This window comes from Phaethon lepturus, unplaced genomic scaffold (assembly GCF_000687285.1).
Source record: "Phaethon lepturus isolate BGI_N335 unplaced genomic scaffold, ASM68728v1 scaffold8412, whole genome shotgun sequence".
NCBI lineage: Eukaryota > Metazoa > Chordata > Aves > Phaethontiformes > Phaethontidae > Phaethon > Phaethon lepturus.
This window is the reverse complement of record NW_010522537.1, coordinates 379-24545: the sequence shown is the minus strand read 5'-3', so window position 1 is coordinate 24545 and position 24167 is coordinate 379. Positions and strand designations below refer to the sequence as shown.

The 24167-nt window shown below is 42.6% G+C and overlaps 1 protein-coding gene across 1 annotated transcript; it reads right to left on the bottom strand.

The window, feature by feature from the left end:
- Positions 1-4462: 4462 nt before the first annotated feature.
- MDM4 (MDM4, p53 regulator) lies at positions 4463-18268 on the bottom strand. Its single transcript, XM_010281833.1, has 10 exons — positions 18194-18268; positions 15478-15552; positions 13906-14039; positions 13389-13438; positions 10445-10506; positions 9582-9678; positions 8053-8213; positions 7352-7486; positions 6767-6847; positions 4463-5017 (listed from the first exon to the last, which is right to left on the bottom strand). The coding sequence occupies exons 1-10, from the start codon at positions 18266-18268 to the stop codon at positions 4463-4465; spliced, it is 1425 nt and encodes a 474-aa protein (XP_010280135.1).
- Between the last annotated feature and the right edge of the window lie 5899 nt (positions 18269-24167).

Below are 24167 nucleotides of genomic sequence, written 5' to 3'. Positions count from 1 at the left end.
CATCTCTCTTCTCAGGCTGATCCTCAGAGGTGGTTATGGCTTCCAGGGGTCAGAACTCTGAAGATAAAATTGCTGAGCTCAGCGGCTACGTCGTCTGAAGCACCCACTCGCTGTGGCAGGCACGGGGTGTCCACACAGATGTGTGGGCAGCAAGTGCACGTTACCAGGGTATAATAGCACAGAAGAACGGGGCTGCAATCACAACAGCTGCCCATATTAATCATCATAAGGTGCAGAGAGCAAGCTGATGGGATGTGTAACCCAGCTTGTGGCAGCTGACGGTTCTGCTGGCGAGACACTACCACGTAGTCACAAGCAGGGTCTCGCTTGTTTTCAAAGGAGCAAGGAAAATTCCATCCGTTGTGGACAGACAACCAAAGAAGGATTTCCAGAGCAGAAAAGCTGCTGTCTGAAGGTCATGTGTGCTTCTGGAGCTGTTCCAAATGCAGAGTTTATCACTCCCCTATCATGTGCGGGTCTTGTTCTTGCTCTGGATAGAACAGCGTCACGGTCCTTTTCAAGGATCCTGATGCTGCTTGCTGACGTCCAGGTGGCCAAAGAGCACGCACAGGGCTCGAGGAGTTCCTTGCTCAGCTTATGGACAAAGACAGAATGGATACCAGTGCCCTGGCTCTTTCTTCAATTACTTCATCATGGCATCTTCCAGCGTGGTTAGCCTTCACTGAAGGCCTCTCGTGAGAACATTTTCTTTTTTCTTCCAGGACTGGAAGATGAAGTTCAGAACAGGCAGAGCGTGAGCAGGCAAAAGCAAGCTACCCTGATGGGTTTTAAGACACTCAGTTTACACTCCACTTCCATTTGTCCAACAGCCATTTTCTCTGCAAGGACAGCTTCTCAGTAGCGGATACATCTATGTTGGACGCAGAAGGATGGAGCAGACCCTAGCAAGCTGCGTTATGGTTTCCGTGCACCATAATAAATATGTAACACAGGCAGAAAGTTCATAGCTGTCTGTGGAAACAGCCACCATTCAGAAGAAATAAGCACTCTGGGGGGCTGCTCCAAAGGATCTTTGTAATTTGTGTAATGGCTTTGTTTAGGCTAAATTGTCTCGATAATACATCTCAGCAGAGGAGGAACGCTGAGATTTTTTGAAGAGAGAGTTAAAGAAACGGCTGATGTGCTGTGCATCTCCGCAAACAACTCACTGAGTTTAACTGAGAAGAGGCACTTAAACTGGAAAGACTTTCAGGAGTAAATGCAATTGTGTACCTCTGGCTACCAATACAGAGTTTACATGTACATATGGGTTCACACGGCAAGAGCGCTATAATGTGCTGAACAGCACTATAGAGTTGCGAGCCTCATGGTGCCCATACTGTATTTAAATACCCACCAAAATAAGAAATCTTCTGCTTCTGGGGATAGCTGGTGCCAAAATTTCTGGCTGAAAAGCTGAGGGATCTAGTAAATGAAACCTGACCTACAGGTACGCTTGTGCTACTGAGACTTCAGCAGGTTCCTGAGGAACAGCATCGAATGTCATTGAAGAAAAAAGCAGTGAAACAGATAAACCTTTCTAGTCTGGTCATCGAAAGACAGCTATGCTCAACACTTCTAACAGATGTGCAGCAACAACTGGTTAAGATTACCAAGGACCTCTTCTCTCATATTGCACTTCATAGTAAAATCACTGTAAGAGAGAAGAACTGTCATCCGCTACGAGACACCAGTGATGTATTCAGAGAACCCAAGTTCACACCCATCTCGGGTAAATGCTCAACTCCTCCAAAAAAACGGGTTTCTCTAATTGCTGCGGCTGTAGAAAAGGAAAGTAATAGCACCGCCTGGACAACCTCTCATCTGCACCGCAATGTAAGTATTGTAGCTGAATGCTTTGAGCTAGCTCTTCAACTCATACCTCAAGCCTGTGCTTCCTAAAGTGTCAGAAGAGCAGTTCTTGGTAAATTGCTACTTATTTAGACTTATACTTAAGTTAAAGCAATAAAACATTCTTCTCTTCTCCTGCACCAAAACTCCCCACACACAAGCCCCAGCTGCAACCTGGGCAAGTTATATCCACACAATGTGCTTGCACTGCAATAGCTTATACGGCTATAGGAGGGAAAATCAACTGTAACGTTGTGGTATCTTATGTCTACTAACTATTTCAGTTAAAAAGAATTAAGGATTTTGCAAATGCATGTTGTAAACACTGTGGTTATACTGAACAAGAAGTCACAGACACAAGGAACGTTACGCTGAAAGTTATGCAGATTTGCTTTTTATCACAAACTGCCACACTGACCACAATTTTTATTTAGTAAGGGAAGTTGCATTCAGACCTCAGTAGGATTTTGGTAGGGATATTCAACCCCACTACTAGAACTTAAGCTCCTTTGACTCTTGTGTTGACCAAAAAAAAAAAAATTACCTGCTTTTCAGTGCGGCCAGATCTAACAATTCACTAAAACTGCTTTTAGCTAAACATTTAGTTCTTAGAAGCAATCAGGGCAAGGGGGGATTCACAGTATTCACAAGTGCCACAAAGTGCCACAACGCACCCTGCTGAGCCCAAGACCATTAAAAGTAAAGAAACTACCTGAAAAAGGAAGAAACTACCTGGCAGGAACTCCCTTCTGTGATTCCAGGCGGTAACGCCGCTGATCTTAGCATGATTAAAGTGCATCACCAGCAATAAGTCAGCTTTTCCATGTGGATTGTTTCCCATGGACTTGCAGATAGTGCATCAGAACACCAGACAGTTATCCTCCGATTTTTAAAACACAACTGTACATAACAGCCAACAGTAATAGTCTAAATTACAGTCAACACAGAAATAATCACAATACTATGCAAAATATAAAATGGATCTGACTTTTGGCAGTGATTGCAGATAGCACCTACTCTGGTATCTTTGCAGAGAAACAACTTTGACATGGCAGTTTGCTGGGACCTTCTGCTGGGCAGGTTCTGGGGCCTTCCACTGGATACCTGACCTGCCAGGGCTGGACCAGCACAAGGAGTGTGGAAAACAACAGGGAACAGCCTACAGAAGCACTAAGGTATGAGCACTATATTCTCTCTTTTTTTTTTTTTTTTCCCCTTTTTTCAGGTGTACTTCTTAGATCACAGAGGGAATGACAGAGAAGACGACAAAACAGGGTTTATTCTACACACTGTACTGAATTCAAATGCCTGTATACCTGAAACAGTGAAGGCACTATTGCTACTGCTGCATGCCACAGGCCCTCCAACGCCCTGGAGAGCAGGAAGGCTGAGGAAGATCTGAACATACTCTAGGATATGATCTCAGAAAAGGGTTAGACGTTTTTAAACTGCAAGTTCTTGCTGAGTTTTAACAGCCAGCAGAGCAATCGTGCATAGCTCTGAAGGACAACATAAATGGTGCAAACAGATTTGAAGCGTTAAATCACAGGAAAAGAAAATCAGTGGAGAAAATTAAAAAAAAAATAACACCAAGCACAGCCCATAGACTAACCAGCTGCAATCGGTGCTTTACAGGAATCGGATTTTTCCCTCAAAAGCCCATATCCTGTCTTTAAAGCCACATCACACTCTAAGGTGAGCATCTTCTATCTAGACGGGCCTCATGAGCTGAGGCAGCTGGAAGTTGCAATGGTGCTGTAAGCACAGAGCTATGAGAGCACCACGAAGCATGTACAGAGCTGGTATAATTTAAGCCATCTGGCAGACCAGATTCTGCCCCGACGTTGGACAGGCTTCAACAAAGCTATGCAAGATGACATAGAACTGTATTTAAATGGGAAAAAAAAAAAAGTATCAATAGGAATTAAAAGATACAATAACAATCTGGTATCATGTGACCTGAGATAGCTACGGATTAAAAGTTCGAAAGGACTTATTTCAAGTCTGGGAGCAGGAGGACCTTCACTTTACCTAACAAACCTACATTAAACAAAAAAAAAATCAGAAACCAGGTTATTTGCTTCTCACTGCCCTCAGGAGAACTGATCCTTGGAGAAATGGCTTATGTAAATTGCAAACACCTTGGTCTACCCTTCCCTCCCACCCTCTTTCCCACCCCTGCATATATATACCTCAGATGCAGACTCCCCGCTTAGAAGGCATTGCACAGGGTTTGACTTACTGGAGAACAGGACTCCAACAGCCAAAGTTATAACTCTTTCCAAAACTTGCTTTCTGCAAGGACCAGTTGTCAGAACAGAGAATCCTAGTGACACCACTGAGCTGAAATTGGAAGATTTAGACAATTTCAAAGCTGGGGCATTGATCCGAATGTGCTGGTCACTCCCTGCTCCCTAAGGGATTTAATTTAAATGGACATCGAAAAGGGGATGCTGCTTCATTAAATGCAGAGGATTCCTCAGTGTTCTTGGTCAGATTTGGGTCTTAATTCTCTTTGGTATTCACCAGCTGAGCTCTGAAGTTAGGGTTTGTGTGAGTGCAAGAAAACCTGTGTGCTGTCTTTTGGTGGAGAAGGCCTGAACCGGCACAACTACCCCATAAAGATCCTGATCACCATCTCAATCTCTTTCCTGCACACTGGGCAAGGTGATCTCTTTTTCTTCAGCATCTTTGCACACTTGAAACAGGCCACAAGGTGAGCAGTCCTTCCATGGACAATATTCCCATCCCGTGGTCTATGATGGCATAAGTAGCAAGGATTCAGCAATTTTTTTATACTCTCTAAAGACTGTATTTCTTCCTCCTTTTTATGCTCAGTGAAATGCAACAGAGATTCCTTCCTTTCACATTCTCGTGCCAAATCCAAAGACTTGACAGAGTTGCAGGGATCTACACACGATTTGTTTTCTGCCATGTACAGGTCTTTGGGTTGGCCAACTGGAGCAGAAATAGTCCTTCGGCAGTCCGGGACATCTATCCCTCCATCATCATTTTTGTTTTGCATAGCATCAATGTTGGACAGAGAAAGAGAATGAGCCAGTTTGGGACAATCTGAGTACCAGTCTTTCCGTAAGGCCCAGCAGCGGTAACAGTACCGTTTGCCTGGAGAGTTAAATTTCTTGCATTTGGTACATTGCCAGCAGTCCTGAGGAATGATTGAGGCAGACAAAAACAGTAGCAAGTTAGTGTATTCTTGTGTACGACTTGTTTCCTCTACATAGGAAAAGCAGCGAAGAAGCTTCATCACAGACATTTGTTACCAAATATAAGCTTGCAAATGCATGACTGCTAGTTTGATTATCAGCACCTCAGAAAGCCTGAAGAGAATTTGACTACCCCTGTGCATTCTACAGGTGCAGGTCTCTTAAGCATTAAAATCTGTCCTTCCTTCCTCCCAGCCTTCAGCACTCTGGAAGAATACAATGTTCTCAAGCTGTGCAGTTCATTGAATTTTCAGTATCTCACTCTAAATTCAAGGGGAGAGCTCCTGGAATCAGTCTGGAATATTTCCCAGACTCACTAATCACTTAGCATCTGTTGAATCTGCACAGCTAATAGTGGCTTACTTGATTACTCCACATAGCAAAGGCAAGAGCTGCCCAAGTTCAGAGCTATGATTCAGCTTTCCAATGCCAGGGACATCCTAATTTGTCAAGCACACAGAGTCTAGAAAATTATGCTAAAAAATTCTGGTGCCATCACCTGCAGAGAGCATCGTGATACACTTTTGCTGACTTACAACAAAATCTCAAAAGGTAGCCTGCAGGACTGGGAGAAAAAAAGCACAGATGAAAGAACACGAATTTGATGTCCCTCAATATCTACCATGAGGGAATTCAGAAGAGGAATGGGGCAGTGGGGAGGGGTGACAACCCAGTAATTACTGCTTATTCTCTTTCCACCTTGTTTTTTTCATTTAAACAGAGAAAAGAGCTGTGGTCCCTCCTTACAGAGGCACTGCAAGGGCCAAGACACCAGCAGGTACGCAGGTTCTCCTGACAAAGGCCATACAAGTATCTCAGAAAAATGGGGTGAGATGAGAAGTGGATTCTCTTCTCATCCCAGAGACTACCACAAAACAAGTGACAGCTTCAGAGCTGACCTGGACACCCAGGACTCAATGGAACCCTGATCCTGACACAGAAATTTCCACTAACGTGAGTATGAACACTTCATTTTGTGATTACAAAGTGCCTACGTTAGATTTCCAAATCTCTACCACAGCCTATACTCCAGATTTCCTTTCAGAGGACAATACAGAATTAACCTTATTAAAATATGCATGGATATTGTTAATACTAACTTCATATACCATTAGGCTGATCGTGCTGGAAACTGAGGGCCTAATCTTCATTGACTTCCTAGGTGTGTGAAGGGACAAGTTAAATCATGAGTAAAAAGCCAGCAGCTGCCTATGCTGATATTAAATTACCCTGGCACAAAAGGGGTGTACAATGAAACAAGAATCCTAATCTCCTAGTCAAAAACCTCTCCTAGCTACAGCACACATGAATTCTCTCACACTGACCAAAAAAGCGACCAAAATCACCTAAGCTCCAGGACTGCTCTGTGGCCAGGAGAGATACATGGCATCTTTGGACTGGGTGGGTCAGAGCATTTGTGGGCTGCCAGTGCTCAGTGCCCATCCAGTTAGAATTTAACAGAGCCCTAGACAAAACAAACCAGACCAGGTCAAGCCAACTTCCCTACATTCCTTCATATAGGCTACAAAAAAGTTTTTGTGCTTGATTTTTTACTTTTCTTGGCCTTTGAAACCCATACAAGAATCAGCTTTTCCTACCACAACCAGTAGTAGCTGTAGGACAAGTTTTTCCAGCTACAGCTAGGATGCAGCACACTCCACACAAGGAACACTGACCTAAAGGATGCCTACCTCAGAAACAGCTTCTGTATCTGTGTCATCACTTAAGCACTGAGAATCCTCAAAGTCATGCAAACATGCATCCTCGGTCACCTGGAAGGAGTGGAAATGTTAGACAGGAGCAATAATCTCTATTTATGATGTGCCTGGCACTGTACACCAAAACTAAAATGACTATATAATCACCATGATAATTAAGTAATTCTGCAAGTGAAGGAAAAGCCATTTTACGTACTGTATCTATTCCAGAATGATGATAACTGTTGCTGGGCTGGTTTACAGTTGTATCTGCCTGTGGCCAACTCATACCTCTCTCTGATGCACACAAGGATCATACAAATACAAACACACGCACACCTGCGTGGTCCTACTACCTTCTGTGGAAGAAATCATGAACTCAATCCTTTTAACACATATTTGATTAACTACTCATGACCAATCTCAATACTACCTCAGTTAGCAGACTCAGGCCAGCCTACCTTACACTGAAAGCTAACACAACGTAAACTGAGATTTTCCTCTTCAAATCTTTTCATTTATTAATCTTGCAGATACTGGCTAGAAATGCACACGCCCTGTGGCTGTTTGAGGAACTACCTTTTTGTCACCTTCTTTCACTTCCTCGCAGTCAATCGTTTCCACCTTGACTGCAGCACTGCTCTGATCCGACGGGCATTCGTTGAGGAACCACAAGTCATCAGTAGTATCTGAAACAACGGCAGTGTCTACGTCCTGTTGGAAATGAAACAGCAGAGACCACTTAAAGCTCAGGTTAGCAGCAGCAGAAGTACCAGCACCGCAGCCATCGTCACAGTGAGTGCCTCTCCCCTTTTCCTCACTAACAGCCTTCTTGGCCCTGGGCAGCTTCTCCAGTCACCCCTGGGAGAGAAAGGGGCAGCTCACTACTCTCACAAAGACACCCCTTTTTGCAAGCAGCTCTAAGCTTATTCCCCTTGCTAGCTGGCCATACAGCGGCTGGCCACCATGCTACAGCCAGCTGCACCACATAACAACTTTCAACCCAAAAGAGAGGCAACTCCTGAAATACAATCAATGCTCTGGAGTGCAGAAGGACTTCCAACGGCTGAACACAGCCCTCAGAGAGCGCCTAGTTTACTTAAGAACACTACAGGTATCCAACCACCTGATGTGAAAGGCTGCGACAGGAGCACACAAGGGAGAGGCTGAAAATATTGGGAGTGTGAAAGGGAAAGAAAGAAGAAGAATATTTTATTTACTTGGAACCCAAAAGAAGAGAGTAAGAGAACACAGCGCACCTATTTAAAATGTCTACACACCTGGTTAGTCTGAATATCTGTTGATCCATTACTTCTGGACTTGTAATTGCTTCTGAGGTTGCCTAAAAACCACCATGGAAGACCAGCTACATCCCATTCCTCAAACACTAGGTCCAGTTTAGGCTTCTTGCTTTTAGAGAGGTTTTCTATTAAGTCTTTGTCTGTAAGAGCCAAGTAGAATCTAAGTCATGCCACACCTACATTAAGAGACTAGCAGAGAAAAATTTGGCCCCATCCAACCTTAGAAATCTTTCTTGCTCCTTCTTACAGCCAGTTACTGCTAAGAGTTTTGAGGTATGAGTGTAGTGGGATGTTAGATCTGCCACACATCTGTACCCATGTAGCTACCCAAGTGAACCCGGCAGAACAGCCACTGCACAGCCATCAGAGGTCAGAGGAACATCCCAGTGTTCCCAGTGTCTCTATAACTGCACAGGTTCTCTTTAGCATTACCTTTCTTTTGAGACGCAGTACAGAAAAACAAACATTTCTTTCAGAGCTGTAACCAAGATAACTCTGAGTAGATTTCTTGAGCGATTTAAGATACAGAAAGAAGTGGTTTGTATTTAGTTCAACTTTCCAGTGATGAGAGCTCCTGAATTCCCAAACCAGGCTCAAAATAGGAAGCGGGAAGGTAAGAATCCATCCTCCATAACCCCATGCTTCAGCCTCATTTTTAGCCTGTGCAGTCTATGATCCTAAACTCAGCAGTCTGAATTTCAAGATAACCTTGAATCTATCTCTCTTCAGTGCCAAGAGTTTCAAAGGCACAGACAAGGACTGTTTCTACATCTTTTGTACATGCAGCCAGGAAAATATCTACTGCTCCCATTTCATCTGGAAATACCTACACTTGCAAAGATTTGGTTTTACAAATTAGGTTCCTTGATATGAGAACGACGTGAGAATAGAAAGTAGAGTAACAGGAAAATTGCTTCTGTAACATCAGAAATCCGTACAAGTGAACCAGCAAGAAATCCCTGGACATTAAAACAAAGGAAATGTCTAAATATGAAGGAGCTGCATTACACTTAAGCTGGATAGAAAAAAAAAATCCCTTGTTATTCAGTTCCCTGATTGGTTTGCAGGTAATGACTGCAGACGGCTCAGGCTGTGTTCTATGTAATCAGAGGAGAGTCCCTTGGGAAAACAAATAGATACAAGTATAATTTCAGCATTTAAAATACCCTTCAGCAGGGTCTGTAAGATTTTTCATGGCATTGTTTAGTGATAGATGTGCTTTTGGGGCTTAACCTGCCATTTTATTCCAAGTGTTTGTTTATTTATGAGACCAAATATCCAAGGTAGAAAACACGTCTATCATAAAATACCTTTGGTGAACATTTGCAGTTCTCTCAATCTTTAGCATAACATGATGATTTTTAAAGATTATATTCCACAACAGGTTTTTATTAGTCTGCCCACACCCTCCTCCAGCATTTTGCTGATGCAGAGCTCAAAGTGTTACACTAGAGAAGGAGCAGAAGAGCTTACACACATTGTGTTACTGCAGAAAAGCTGGCACTCACCTTCATAATTCTCACATTTTTGCTCTGAGGTAGACAAAGCAGAAGCATTGCTTTCACCCTCCACGATGCTAGTGTCAGAACCTTCTTGCTGGCTAAACTGCACAAAGGAAGGAAAAAACAGATGTTAGTCCATCAGAGCTTATAGGGACAAGGGGATGTAGCACTTCCACTCCAAGTCACCAGCCACAGTACAAGACCAAGAAGTTATGAAGAGAAATAAAAGTTTCTGAACAAAAACTACACACTATTAACCCTAAAAGGCTAATGCATCTGTAATCAGCACAAACAATATACTTACAACCTAGGAAAAATCTTAAGATTGGCAAAAGTCCAAAAGTTGCCATCTTTAATGCAGTAATACTGTAATCTTTGTGACTCTCTGGCCCCAATGTGAACAGACACCTCCCGGATCAGACTACCTTAATCCCAAAATACACCTGGAAACAAGTCTGAATGAATGTGCAAAGATTTTTCCTAGGTTTCAGATTCTGCCTGAAAGCTTCTGAAAACAATCCTACTAAACACAAAACTTGTTCACACATTTTAGAAAGCTTAATTATTTGGCAATTCCTACTCAGAGACGGGATGAGAGAGAGAGGGGAAAGACATGAAAATACAGAGCACGCTGGAGGAACTGAGGACTAGAAGTGCTACACCCCAGAGAAACGCGCTCAGAGACTGGTACTCTGTCATGAAGAGAACAGAGAAGGGTCACTCTGTCCCTGCTCTGTGGACTCCAAGAACTTTTCAGGAAGGTGAGGACCTGGCAGCCAAGCAGCACAAAGTTCTGGCAGTCCACCATGCACAGGTACAGAGAAGGGGCACTCTGTACAACAAAAGAAACCACCAGGCAGTGGGTTTACCTTCAGCTGGTCTTGGCTTGGCTTATCGACGCTCTGTTCCTTTGCGAGATTCTGTGCAGCATCTAGATGGCAGGTAAAACAAAAGAAAAAACCTTCCCTGGTAATAACCATTCTCACAACACAGAGGGTCTTCAGCAAGCAACCAACGAGCCAGGCTTGGCAGACCTCGAAGTAACCCGTCAAGAGAAACAGAACAGAACTCTTTCTTCCTTAGAGAGCTGGCCATTTCCTAAAGAGGCATTACTCCAGTATTCCCTAGGCTTTGCTAGGTACATATGGAGGCGACAGCCTATGGAACAGACAGTCTGTGCGTCCTCAGAGATGAAGCTTGATGTAACTTCACAACATGTAAGGACCTTGCTCCCAATGTGAAAAACTATTCTTTTTCCTACAGGCTGTCCTCCCATCACAAGTTCTAGGTCCTTTACGCAAGAGGTTTGCATGGAAGCAGAAACCCAGAGCAATAGCAGAAGGTGGGTACTCTCAGTTGAAGGCTGGATCACATGCTGAAGAAGGTGAACACAGAAGAGTAAGATTTTTATAAATATCTGAGGACACCATCTCTTCCAGCTTATGCTGAGACAGGAAAAACATCCTTCTTAAAGAACGTGGGCATGAAGAGCAATGACTATACTAAAGAAGGGAAAATTCCACGCACAGCAGGCTCTTTCCTGGGTATCTGTGTACACATCCATAACACAATTTAATCCAGACAATTATGCTGGCTGCAAGAGTTAATTAAAAGGCCAACCTAAAAAGCAAGAACAATCAAATTAACAAAAATGTTTCTACATAATAGGAGAGCTGCACTTAGGAGGTCTACCCTTTATACAGAATGACTTGCTAGAGAACAAAAGATGTAAGGATGGCTCCTGCTTGCTCCCCTTTCAATTTAGCAGAGAAATTCCCTGCTGAATGCTAGGCAGATATGAACAGCCCGATTCACATCATGCCTCGTGGCACTGATATGAAGATACTGCTGCTGTAGGCAGAAGAGTGGACCACACAGTGGTCCATAAAATGGACCAAAACGCAGGACCACAAAATGCCATGGCTCTATAACATATTCTTTGCCCTCCATGCATTAGTTCAGCATTCTTCCCTTTTATCACCCTACGGCTTCTGCAGACACTGATTATTTAATACCTGAAGGAAAACAGAAGCCAATTGGCTCATCCATAATTGCTTTGGCTCTGCAGAGACATTAGAAAAGGTAAGGACTTCCGCTTCTAACACTTTATAAATAATGCAAACTAGCCTTAAACACTGTGTGAAAACGCACTCCGCTTATTGGAAGGCTTCCTTTTTCCAAGGAACTGAACACCAAATGTCCTTAAAGTGAGGTATTCCTAAATACACCTCATGCAAGTAATACTCAGCAAAAGCTAGCCAAGTAAGGACACCATCTGATAAAGAGCATTATGTAAGAGCTTAGTCTTTATTATCAGGACGTTCTGCAGTCACTTTTCTTTCTACAACTGTACTTAAGAGAAGAGATTGGGATAATCTGCAAAACTGTGCTGATAAGAACCGATTTGGCTGATGAATACAAGCAGCTATTACAAAACATGAAACATGAAGACCTCTTTAAGCCCTATGGCACTTCTAGTTATTCCTGTGTTGCGACGAAGGAAAAACAATACCTAAAGTTATCTTTCCTATGTATGTCAAAGGTCTGGTCTGCCAAGCCTGTTTCGTTTTATAGTCACACACACACACACATGCAGACACGGTGGTATAACTCAGTGATCATCTCCCTAAAGGAACAGTATTTCCTTTGGCAGGTTTAAAAATAGTTACACCATGACTGGACCATACACGCACACCCAGGCACACACACACAGCCACAGGCACACACCAAGCAGAAGGGGACAGGGCAGCAGAGGAGAGAGTGTTTCGCTGGGATCCTTTGCTCTCCACATGCATTGCCTATAGGGAAGAGGCCAGGGCATCACCAGCGAGGGAAACAGCACTCACACAGTTATTCTGTAGGTAACGTGTTTGGACAAGAGTCCGCTTAGGAAGATTCTTCTACGTAATTAGAGAAAGGAGAGGTGACCTCAGAGGCACCAATACATAGCTCAAAGCAGAGCACTAGGCAGTTTAGGGCCATGTTTTCTCAAATCGTTTCTAAATTTGCACAAGCTTTTATGTACGTGTGCAAAAACAAACTAAGAAGAACTAAGTCCATATTATCTGCTGAGAGACCCCAGGAAGTATGGCACAAGACTCTGCAACTCTCCCAGCGCATCTCCCTCATGAGTTGCACACTTTCAGTTTTATCAGAAGTCTTTTTTAAATTAATATTACCAGCCATACAATGGCAACTGGCTGCAAGGAAGCCATCAGCTGAAATTTAAGAATAAATTTTAATTTATGACTGAATGCATTTTGATGTAGATAGATTTGATTTCTTTTATGAGCTAGGAAAGTAAAAATGACTTTTAAAGGTTCAAGTGTTTGACTGAAGTCCAGACCTCTTTGGCTTGCAGAACTAGGCTGCACTTCCACAGCGCTCTCATATTCAGTTTCAAGACTATGAAAGTATAAAACGAGGTGAGAGCAAGAAGTCGCAGCATGCTACGAAACTGAGAAAAGACTGAGAAATTAATTATTATTTGGATGGGATACTTCAGCCACGTTGATTTATACATCCACAGTATTTAGCTCTGTCAGTGTGCTTCCAGACGGAGTGTGTCTGCTGCTCTGAGGTTTGGCCATTGGCTATAGGCAGCCACGTTACTCAAACAGCTAACTGATTTGCTATCACAGCTACTGATGGTGGACACACAGAAAAGACACATACTCAAAGACATTCTTGTCAAAGCCTTCATTAACAGTTTGTTCCAACTTCAGAAACATTTCTCTTTTCTGAATAGCATTACTTACCCAAATTATATCAACACTATATTGAATATACTTGCCCATACTGTGACAAACCTACCTGCCATTGCAGCCGAAGTCAGGTTCCGTTTCAACATGTCATAGACTGGGCTGTGGGAAAGCAGGCAACAGTTGAGTACACTCAGGAAACCAAACAGCATTATCCTTTTAAACCAGGAACAGAAATTCTCTTTTATTATCCAGAGATACTGGAAACTGCAATGGGTTTTTTTTGCCACTCCTAAATGCTTGCTACAGAGAAGTATAAGCTCAGAACTTAACTGAAGGATGCAGATTTTCACTTAAGTGTGAGATAATGGGCCTGAGAAGATGCAGAAATAAAAGCGGGGAAGATGTCACCTCCAGCAGCTCACTGCCTGGACCATTCAGAACTGGCTCTTCAGAATAAAGGAGCTTAATTCAAACTTATCAAATGCATTACCAGCACGATACTGAGCAGGACACTTGGTATTCAGAGGTTTATGCGACAGTGAACAGAAACAGTGACACCAAGAGTCTCCTGTCTCAGCTTGGCAACCTCTATAATACAACATACGTTAAAGGTCACTTTTTCCTACCTTGGATCTTTTACAGAGAACCTTTCCAGTCCCAGCAGTTCTCCCAGCTGATCTCCTCCACAGTAGACCATATGTTGCTGTCTTTTGTCATATAGCTGCCTCACCATTATATACTGTCCTAAGTAATGCATAACCTGTGGATACATAACATACCATTAGTCGTATCTGCAGTTGAAACCAAACCACCAAAGACCCTGGAACTTTGCTTTAGTTTATGATACTTTCCTCCTGCTACCCTACACAGTACGAGTCAAATAGTACCTGCTTTTTATGCACATCTGCAATTCGTCGGTGCCTCCCAACCAAGGGGGAGTTATGCTTTACCATATTGCTGTAAGGTTGGTAACTACTAACCCCTGACAAGAAGGAAAGCTGAGTCAGAGATGGACAAACAGCGGTCACTCTCCTACCCCACATTAAAACAAAACACGGCATGGGTGGTAACACTTTTATCTGGCAGTATCCCTCAGTGAGAGCTGCAGATGGAGACCACAGCTCTTCAGTAAAGAGAAGGAAATAGGTGGGGAGGAGGCAGAAGGCATCCCCGGTTAAAAGAATAAGCTATAACCAAAGGATGACCACAAGTTACAGTGCTATCCCTCAGGAGACAGTTTGCAAGATGCAAAAGTAAGTGCATTAGCATCACAAAGAAAGACGGAGAGGAATATCTTCTGCGAGCTAGCTGACACTGACAGCTGCAGTGAGGAATTCAGAGTACAGGAGGAGAAAGCAAAGTGCATTAAGGACAATATAGGCAGGTTCCACCCCCCATTACCCACCAAAGTGACCCTCCTGAATAACAGTGTCACCAAAAAATTGCTAACAGTACTCCGTTCACTGCAGAAAAAAATGACTTAACTGAGTTAAAATGTTAATCTATACACGTAACCTGCATTTAATACTCAAGTCCCCCCATTTAAACCATTCAATTTGTTTTTGCAAAAATTTTTAGAAGCTAAATAAGTTATTTAAATGCATAAGTGTTTAAAATAACTCACAGGGCTCTGCAGGAATATTTGACACATTCATAATGAAAAACCACTGCATTTAATTCTTTGCAGACGGGATACTCTTGTAAATCACAGTCAGTGTCATTTTTTTAATCTTGTACACATATTGCATTTTAATCTTAAAATAAATGAATTCACAGGGTCTCTTAGGTTTAGCTGACAAGCCATTTCAAAGAAAAGTTAAAAGAAAAATATCAAGTGGAATTCAATTTTTAAGGCTTTCATGCACTGAGCAGAGAGCAAAACAATTGAACAGAATCTCCTACACGCTCTCAGGAATGTGGCTATCCCATCTCTCCTTTCTCTGAAGAGGTTTCTGATTTTCCAGGATAACTAATTTTCTGTAATATTTCACACTCCTATTCCAATTCCTCCAGGGGCTCTCGGTGCAATTTATGATCAACCAAATCACAACGGCCCTATGGGTAAGATATCCCTATTTTGCAGACAGGGCTTCAAAGTACTGAAAAATTCATAGCCAGTCCCATCCCTTCCCCACAAAGAGCCATCTCCCAACCAACCAGGGACAGGCACGGTGTCAGTGCCTGGAAACTGCGCCCACCTCCTTCAGTGTGAAGGTTTCACCTTGGGCACCTGCAGCCTGCAGAATCTTCAGAAGCGGCAGTTTGGGTCGCACCTGGAACACAAAGCGCAGAGTTTTGTTTGAATGACACGAAGCAGTGCTCTGCTGAGGAAAGCATGTCACCCTGGCACCCACACCTGCATGACAACCATGGTATGAGTTGGAGGTTGTGGGGAAACATTGCTTGCCTCAGGCTAACCTGCTGAAGGCTGGTATTTTTTCACGAGTGATCTGCATGGACAAACACTTAAAAAGAAGTCAGAAGGACTGAAAATCAGCACAATCATTCTGACTCAAGTGCAAGACAAAAAAAAGTCAAGGAATTTGGGCAGCCAGTTTTCTAAAGGCTTTAGTCACACACATTGTCCCATTAACTTTGATGTCATTCATCCTGTGAGGGAAGGTTGGAAACTCAGACACTTGGTATGGAGTCCTAGGCAGTGACTAACCAGATGTACTGAGTCATATGTTTAGGAGCAGTGATGGTGCATTCAGATTGCCATTTCAAGAGCAGAATGCCTGAATTTTCTCAATTAGTGCAGTGAACAAATGGGGTCTGCTCTGTACAGACCTTAGGGAAGGTGTATTTATTAGGATCCAGGAATAGGCACATAATAAGACTGCACTAAATGCACGGTGTAGTTAATTAACACCAAGTATCAGAACCTGTATTTTCTGTGGAGCTCACTCATCACCCAAAATCTTTATTACATAAAATATAAAGCACTCTGGGAACAATGCAGCTGCTCCATAAATGGTTTAGGTTTCACCCACACACCCAAACAGCCTTGAGTAGCGGGTAAGACAGATGATGCTATATAAAACAGCAGCAAGTTTTAAATAGCTACTTCCCCCCTACATTGCTACTTCGTCTATTCCACAACAATTTTAACAATTCGTAGGAGAGTGCCACCACGTGATTTGCCTTGTGTTCCCTAAAAATGTCAGAAAGCCCCCACTGTTCTCTGAATGCTATACAATTGTGTACGATATTGTATGCTAATGCATGTTTCCCACACTGAACGTCTTCCTCTGTTCTCCTCATCCATCAGACACTAATATAGCAAGATATTTCAGTCTCGCAGGACAGAAAGTCCAGTCCTCAGCACATGATGTTCATTGTCGTTTCCTCTACACTTTGGCAAGGCTTATGCTCTCAAGGCATGTAATCTGTGTTAACTAGAAAAGGCCTTCACCTATCAATGTTACATGGGTTCACCTGTGTCTCATACCCACCCCTTCCTTCTGCCTATATAAATGCAATTGCAATGTCCCCTTTCTTGCCCAAGGAGTGGGGTTTGCCTGCAGTATCTCCTCCAGAAGCAGCCTGAGCTGCAGCACCATTTTCCTATGCAAGGTAAGGACAGCAGGTTTTAGTTGCTTGTCATGAATTTAATTTGTCACTCAGCTATCAGACAGTATCTTGACAAGGTATCTGTTTCACTGTTTTTTAGTATTGTAAAAAAAAAAAATTATCTCCTCTGTGAATGTGTCTGGTCTGCCTGTTTTCTCATGTTTGTTAAATGCATTTTCAAGCCCAAACAGAACAGCTCATGTCCAGCCCCTGGTCTCTTTCTCAAGAATAGCTTTTTTACTAGGAAAAAGCTTAGCACAACTCAAATAAGTGCTTGTGTAAGCATGTGTTTTTAATAAGATGAAATTATGTGTTTGCATTCATTTATTTCTCTAATGACCACTTTCAAATGGATTTTGAAGTAACTTCTTGTATGTCTCTTTCTGATTAAAGAAGTAACCTACTTAGCTTGATTACTTTAAAATGGGCCTGTAGCTACTACAGTACAGCTGAAATGGAAGTGTTTATTCTGCACTGCCTAGGACACTGACTGTTGACAGTCAATATTTTTTCTACTAATACCAGAGCCTATTTATTTATTTTTTCATGCAGAGTGAGTTGAATAAATGAGCATATACATCAATTCTGCCCAGGACTTGGCTACATTTCAAAGCGTCTAAATTAAGTCTCAAATAGGAGGACCTCTCAATTTCCCATCAGCCTATTTCTACTCCTGCCACATCCCCTTATATTGTGGAGATGCTTTTTACAATGACTTGCATCTGGAAGGTCAGATGCCTGTAATGGAGAAATCTTCATGATTTTTAGACCAGATTTCTGCAGTTATTGTTTGCAAATGTCTCTGGCTGTCAACATGGCGTGAGAGCCAGACTACTCAAACCACATGGCTGCCACGTTGGCCTTGGCTTGCAGCTATATCTACCTTTTGTTCCAGAGTCACTCTAGGAATAGTCAATAATGTGAGTACTACATGTTCAATACTTACCTAAGCTGACACTAAAAAAGGCATGGAGATGCATTACTGCCTGAACAAAGTTTGGCATACAAGGTTACAAAGCTCCAATATAACTGTCACAGCATTCCTCCTAGTGCTGGACTCTGTATATGGAATTCCTCAAGTATAAGTCCAACAACATAAATATGCATTATACAGTTTCTTGTATGGCCTGTTTTAACTGCTTTTTCCCCCCCTCATCCCCTTTAAAATGTTCATAAATTATTGATTTGATACTGAAAGCTAACAGACCTCCAGGATAAAAGTCCTATTCCATCAGGCTAAATTCTTATTACTTAAATGTACTTTGAAAGCTTTGATTCGATGGAAGAAATCACTCCTTTAGTGAGGAGAAAGCAGTGAAGGTAAGTGGGAGAGATAATTACCTGGTTAACTTGTCCGAGTGTGATTCTGCACGCATTCTCAGCTGCTGGATGCTGGGCAGAGCTTGAAGATGTCATTGTGGCAGTGATTAGCTGTTTATAGTACAAACCTATAAATGAGAAGGGTCATGTACCAGTTAAGATGAGAAACCTGGTCTTGAGTTTAACCACTTCCACTTCTTAGAAGCTTCAGGAAACCAGTGTTTAAAATTAGCATCATACAGCAGTCATTAAAGATATGCATGCAGGGCTAACGTTACCGTGTACCTCAACTGCTCTGTCCAAACTGATCTGCTTTGTCCTGCCCAGTGCCTGACAAATAGCCATGTCAGAACAACTGGGACCACTTCACGGGGACTGGGGAGGATACTTTGACTCTGGCCATCTCTAGGAGTGGCACAGCATGGTGAGGAACTTGAGGACCTGCCAGTTCAAGGGAGCTGCCAGTCTCCATCATGCCACTGGCAAACTATTAACATGGTGAAACCCCTGAGTCAGAGGTGGGAAACAGAGGCTGAGTCACAATGAACCACAATGAAAATCTTCACAAGACAGCAATCCCCTGACTGCCCAAGAGGAGTAGTCGTCAGGGCTGATGGCAACGATTAACACATTCCCCTCCTGCTTTTCCAAGAGCTGAAACACTGCTAAAACTGCTGCAGTCTTCATCCCAAAATTACCAGTTTTAACAGTTGCTGGGTGAGCAGGTGAGATGGTCCTTTCCTGGAAAGGAACAAAAGGGGAAGTCCTGCAGCTATTTGAATTTGTCAAGCCCTACTGGTTTCAGTATCCACCCGAAGAGCACAGCTTCACATGCAGAATGATCTGTAATGACTCATGTTCGCAGCACAATCCAGCTTAATCTACCCCCCACAAAACTTCTTTAAAGAGGAAGGATGGTGTAAACTTAACTAGCCACTGAAAAAAGTAATTTGAACCTGCTGGACAAGGAATGTAAATCTTGCCTCTAAAGTCTCAGCACTAAAGCTCAAACCAATACACCTGTAAAATTGTTATGTGTCCCTGGACCTAGTTACAATAAAACCTCCATTTCAATGCAAATCTGGTTGCAGTTCTGCAGTCAGTACTGAAACAAGCCCTTATGGGAGGCAGACTTAAGGCTAGAGCATGAGATGAGCTAAAATGTAAAGCCTGGCTCCTGAATTTGCGCACATACATGTAACTTTAGGCAAGTTTTTACTACGTGGAATCGGGAAGAAGTGTCAACTTTCAACTCATGCAGTAGTTTAAATTAGATTTGAAAATGTAAAGCCAAGAGATTTCAAAGCAATATCCAAATTGTCTGTCACAGAATTTTCCAGCTATAGCAACTGAATTTGTTATTACTACATCAGTTACAAAGAATGTGAGCCACTATGATTAGCCACGTTAAAAATTGAACACTAGCAAAATAACCAGATTTATGCCTGAAGAATGTAACCAAACATTTGAGAGATGTAGACAAAACAGGCTGGATGCCTATCTAGCAGGCAGTGCAGAAACCTCAGTAATGACAAAAATCTGAGCTTTAGCACCACTTCAAGTTACTGGTAACCACTCGACGCTTATCCCTCTCCTGCCCCATCTACTAAAAGAGACTTCTAGTGACTTTGTTAGAGGCTTCTGATAGTTCTTGCGCATTACATTTCTCAAGTAAGGCACTATCAAGAATAAAATAATTCCCAAAGATCAAACATATCTCTAAATATGTGGGAAAGCTTAATTAAAGCATATCAAATATCCAAGTAACATTGACAGTGACCAGATCTAGGTAATAACTCAAAATAGGTGACTTATAACAGCTATAACCAATTCCATGTTATCAGTGCCTTAAATTTTAACTACTTGGTAATGCCATGCACATTGCAACACAAACTGCCCCCAGAACCCTTACACTTTACAAGCTGAGCTGTACTTTGTACTAGTAGCAGACAAACTTACCGACCTTGAACTTCTCTGGTATAAGGAGGACCACTAGGATGGGCCAGCCGCTGCCTCAGTTTCCCAGTCAGTCCCTCTGCTCCTGCCAAGAAGAGCCTGCGGGTCCTTGCACAAGAGAGTAACTCCAGCAGTCCCGGAGGGTGCTCAGCGAAGCCTCCCCAGGGCTGGGCTCCTGCTGATGCTCTGGGCTCTGAGTCGCTCTTTTAAAAACCGCTCCTGCCTCCAACTCATTTAGTCAGGAGAGGGAGTCACTAAATACATCAGCTTCTGATAAGAGCTTAAGTTGGTGTGAAAAACAGCCAAAATGGGAGAAAGCAGTGGATTTCCTCTCCACCCTGCATTCCTGGAAGGGGCTCTGCTACCCCTGGGTAAGCAGTCAACTAAAGATCACTTTAACTGTTTCAATACTGGTTTTATTGGAGAAAGGCAGGCAAGTTAGCGCCTTGCCTCCAGTCTTCACGGATAAATTGTATTTTTAGTAAGTTTGATTTTTAGTTTTACTAACTTTAAGCAGAAATTAATCTTGGGATTACTGAATGCTATCTTCCCAAGCATGCAAGCTCTAAAACATGTCTAGGCTGCAGATACCCACAAGATTTAGGGAGGCAGCCACCAATCATTATCCTGCCAAGACAAAAAAATCTCAGTTATGTTACCACCTGCTGTACACAGGCTGGCCAGAAACACAAACCGTGGAAATTCCTAGAGAACTAAGAAGCTTCTCGCTCAGTGAGCCCTACGTAACTCTCCTGCAACTCTATCTTCCCCACCTATTTTATGCCAAATATTTCACCTTGCAAGCCTGGAACTGTCTAAACTAACTTGCAGCCAACTAAATGAAGCACCAGCGAACTTACTGCTGTTCCCCTCTATAGCTTTGGAGTGACATATATAAGAAAATGACACCAGACCAGAGTAATGACTTGGAGGAAACCATGAATCACACAGGAGTCATGAACTAGCCATTTTTTCCACTTGGACACTTTATATGGTCATGCACACTACAGGAACAAGTCTGCCTGTTTTGTGAGTAAAAGTTCTCCCTCTGAGGAGGTCAAAACCCCACCAGACCACAGCTTTTGATGCTTGCAGAAGGAAAGGCTTGAAACAAAAGATTTTAATAGACCCAGAAGAGAGCGCAAGCATAGGCTGTGTGGACTCTTCTTGATAGCAGTGAAGCTAAACTTCAATTAGAAAGTTCAGTTTTTGTTTTAAAGTCTCCTTTTGAGGAAAGAATACAGTTTTGGACTTCTGTGCAAAGTGAAAACACAGCAGGGAATGTAAACTAGATGTTACTCTTTGGTGTACCTGTGGTCTCTGCAATGGTGCACTTCAACATTGGGTTAAGGTCTGATATCCAAGTCTTTTCCTCAGTTAGCATCATCCTTTTTCACGTTTTCAAATAAAGACAAATTTCTACTGAAAACAAACTTGCAATCTCATGTACGGTATGATGTAGAGAGCAGCCCTGGAGGGGAGGCTTTAAACAGGCACTAATGTGACAACTGAGTCAGAGCTAATTATGCTTGTCCCCATCAGTGTGAGTCCCCGTGAGTTTTCATGCTGCAAGTCCTCCTGCCCACCTATCTCACGTGGCTTGTAACAGAAACATCACTACTCCTCCCTGTAAACCATGCCTTACTACATCCTTAGCTCCACCAATGCTTCATGGTGCCTCCATCTTTCTCTGGGCCAAACACTTCCCCTGATTGCATCACCATGTTCTCAACAAGTTCATACATGTCCTTTGAGAGCTGTACAATGCCAGCCAAGGAAACATCAAAGTCACCTTTCCACTGCCACCTCCCAACAAGTGCTGCCTTGTCAGGATTTTACTTCCTTCACGAGACCTTGCAAGTGTTCGCTAGTTATCCAGGGGCTTCTGGCTGGGAAGTGACAGCAGGAGGAGAGAAAACTGAGCTGTGAATTACATGGTTTCACAGATTTCACACTTTATAGACTGCTTGACTTCAATTTTTGCTGTCCTGTGCTCAGTTAAGTGCTGTAATTGGTTGCTTTGACATTGACTTGGCATTCAATCAGGAAAAATACCCTCTGCTAGGAAAAGTATCCAGAGAAAAGCACAATTTCACTATGGAGATGTCCTTTAATGCATTACTTATAGCAATAAAAGGCAGGGCTACTATTTTTATTATTTAGCTGAAACACTGATTTTTCAAGAGTCCCTTTTTGGCAATTGCTCCAGAGTAGAATCCAGACCTTCTAATACAAAAAGAAACATTTTAATTCTGAATTTCACCTGACATGAGTTTTGCTGCTGACATGATGCATCTGCCACAAACTATGTGCTTCTCCCCAAAGGTCTGCCAATAGTGCACCAAAATTAGCTATCCTTTGATAACTGTTAGTAGTTAACAAATACAAATGTTATGCAACACTCCTTTTGTTGCAAAACATGTTAAGTAGGAGGAAAAGCAAAACTGATTTCAATTTAAAAAGGCACACTGGCAAATTGCTCTGCAAATGCCCTTAAATCAGCTGCTGCGGACAGTATTTGTCGCTGGTGATGTCTTTGTCCTGGTGATGTCGGGAACTGGGCAGTACTTCCACCCCACCATACACACCCTTGTTTCCATTCACCTCTTTTTAACAGATGAAATTGGGCTTTTCTCAGGGTTGCTTTTCCCAATAGCAGATAATTAAGGCAATGTCAAATCAGTATCACTATTTTAACGCATTCAACCATGGAGCAAGAAGTAGTTAAGATGATGAAAACAAGCTTCTTCACCAGGTAAGGGCTATATAATCCCCTGAAGTGACTGTGCTGACTGTTCCTTTTACACTTCTTTCTCTTCAGTGTTAACCCAAGTACTTTAGAACTTATGAGTCAAACTGAAGCTAATAATCACCTATTTTTTGCAGCAGTTGAAAAATGAGAAAAGCCCTTATTTTAATGTCATCTCCAGCAGGACTAGCTGTGTGATGTTTCACTTACAAGTCTGCGTCTTGCTGAACACCTACGTGCTTTTGCTCTACTAAGAGTTGCTAAATATACAGGCGTTCACTCAAAGTCCAATTACATGTCTGTTTGCTGTGCAAAGTCCACAGTACACTTCTGAAGCAGCAGGCACTTGGGATATGAATTTTAACCCTTTTTGATCAGCAGTTTTCCTGTGCAGTTTCCTAGCAATAGGAGTAATGCAGGGCGGTGCTTGGCACCTGACATATCTGGCAGAAACAGTCGACACTGCCCTGCTTGGAGCAGGGCCACCTACGCTGGCAATGCACAAAATAACGTGGAGCTGCTGGAGAGCATTAAATGAATAGATACCAGAGCGGAAACAAGTCCAAGTTTTTGTAACAGCTCTGTGTTCATATTCCAGCGGCCCTTTCAATCTCACTTGCTAGGTCTTCTCTAAAAGTTCATCATTTGCATCTAGTAAACTCTGCTTTTGTCAAATTTAATTTTGGATAATTGTAGGTTTATTTCAGCTCTTTTTAACCCAGTGAGCATTACAGCCCTAAAGTCTGCACTACCCCAGACAGGATGTGTCAGAACTGATCAGCCTAGAAACTAGGGATCATCTTTTAAAGTCCATCCATTTACTAAGTGTGAAACATTACACATCTGATCTTTGAGTCATTAATCCTTCCCTGAAAGTACTTCCTTGTTGTTAATATTGCACTTAACAGTTGGAAGTAGCTGCTCTGTTAAACCGTGCAGCCTCTGGCAGTGTTTTGCCCTGGAAAAGCATGGCAGTGTTTAAGGTTAAAATCATGGTGTGAAATATGATGCATGGCAACAAGCAGTCCCAGTCAGGTCTTTGCTGTAGTCAGGTCATAGCGCATTTCTCTGAAACTTTAACTCTAAATGCTGTGAAACTTAGCAATGCTGCAGATAACCACGAGGTATGCAAAAGATTAGAAAGCAAAAAGTGCACTCTGGAAAAGATGCAATAATGCAGAAACACTTGTCGCATCTCCTTTTATTACGGGAACAGGTGAACTAAGTATCAGCTAACTGCAAACCACAAGCTGTCAGGCAACAGTAAGATGTCCTTAGAAGTGTTCAGCA

What these genes read in the sequence shown, in the direction of transcription:
- MDM4 (XM_010281833.1), bottom strand. Translation starts at nt 18,268, where the DNA reads ATGACATCTTCAAGCTCTGCCCAGCATCCAGCAGCTGAGAATGCGTGC. An exon ending in CACTCGGACAAGTTAACCAG is followed by an intron (nt 15,553 to 18,193) that starts GTAATTATCTCT and finishes TTTGTGTTCCAG; the next exon opens with GTGCGACCCAAACTGCCGCT. An exon ending in AAAATGTGAGAATTATGAAG is followed by an intron (nt 8,214 to 9,581) that starts GTGAGTGCCAGC and finishes TGGCTCTTACAG; the next exon opens with ACAAAGACTTAATAGAAAAC.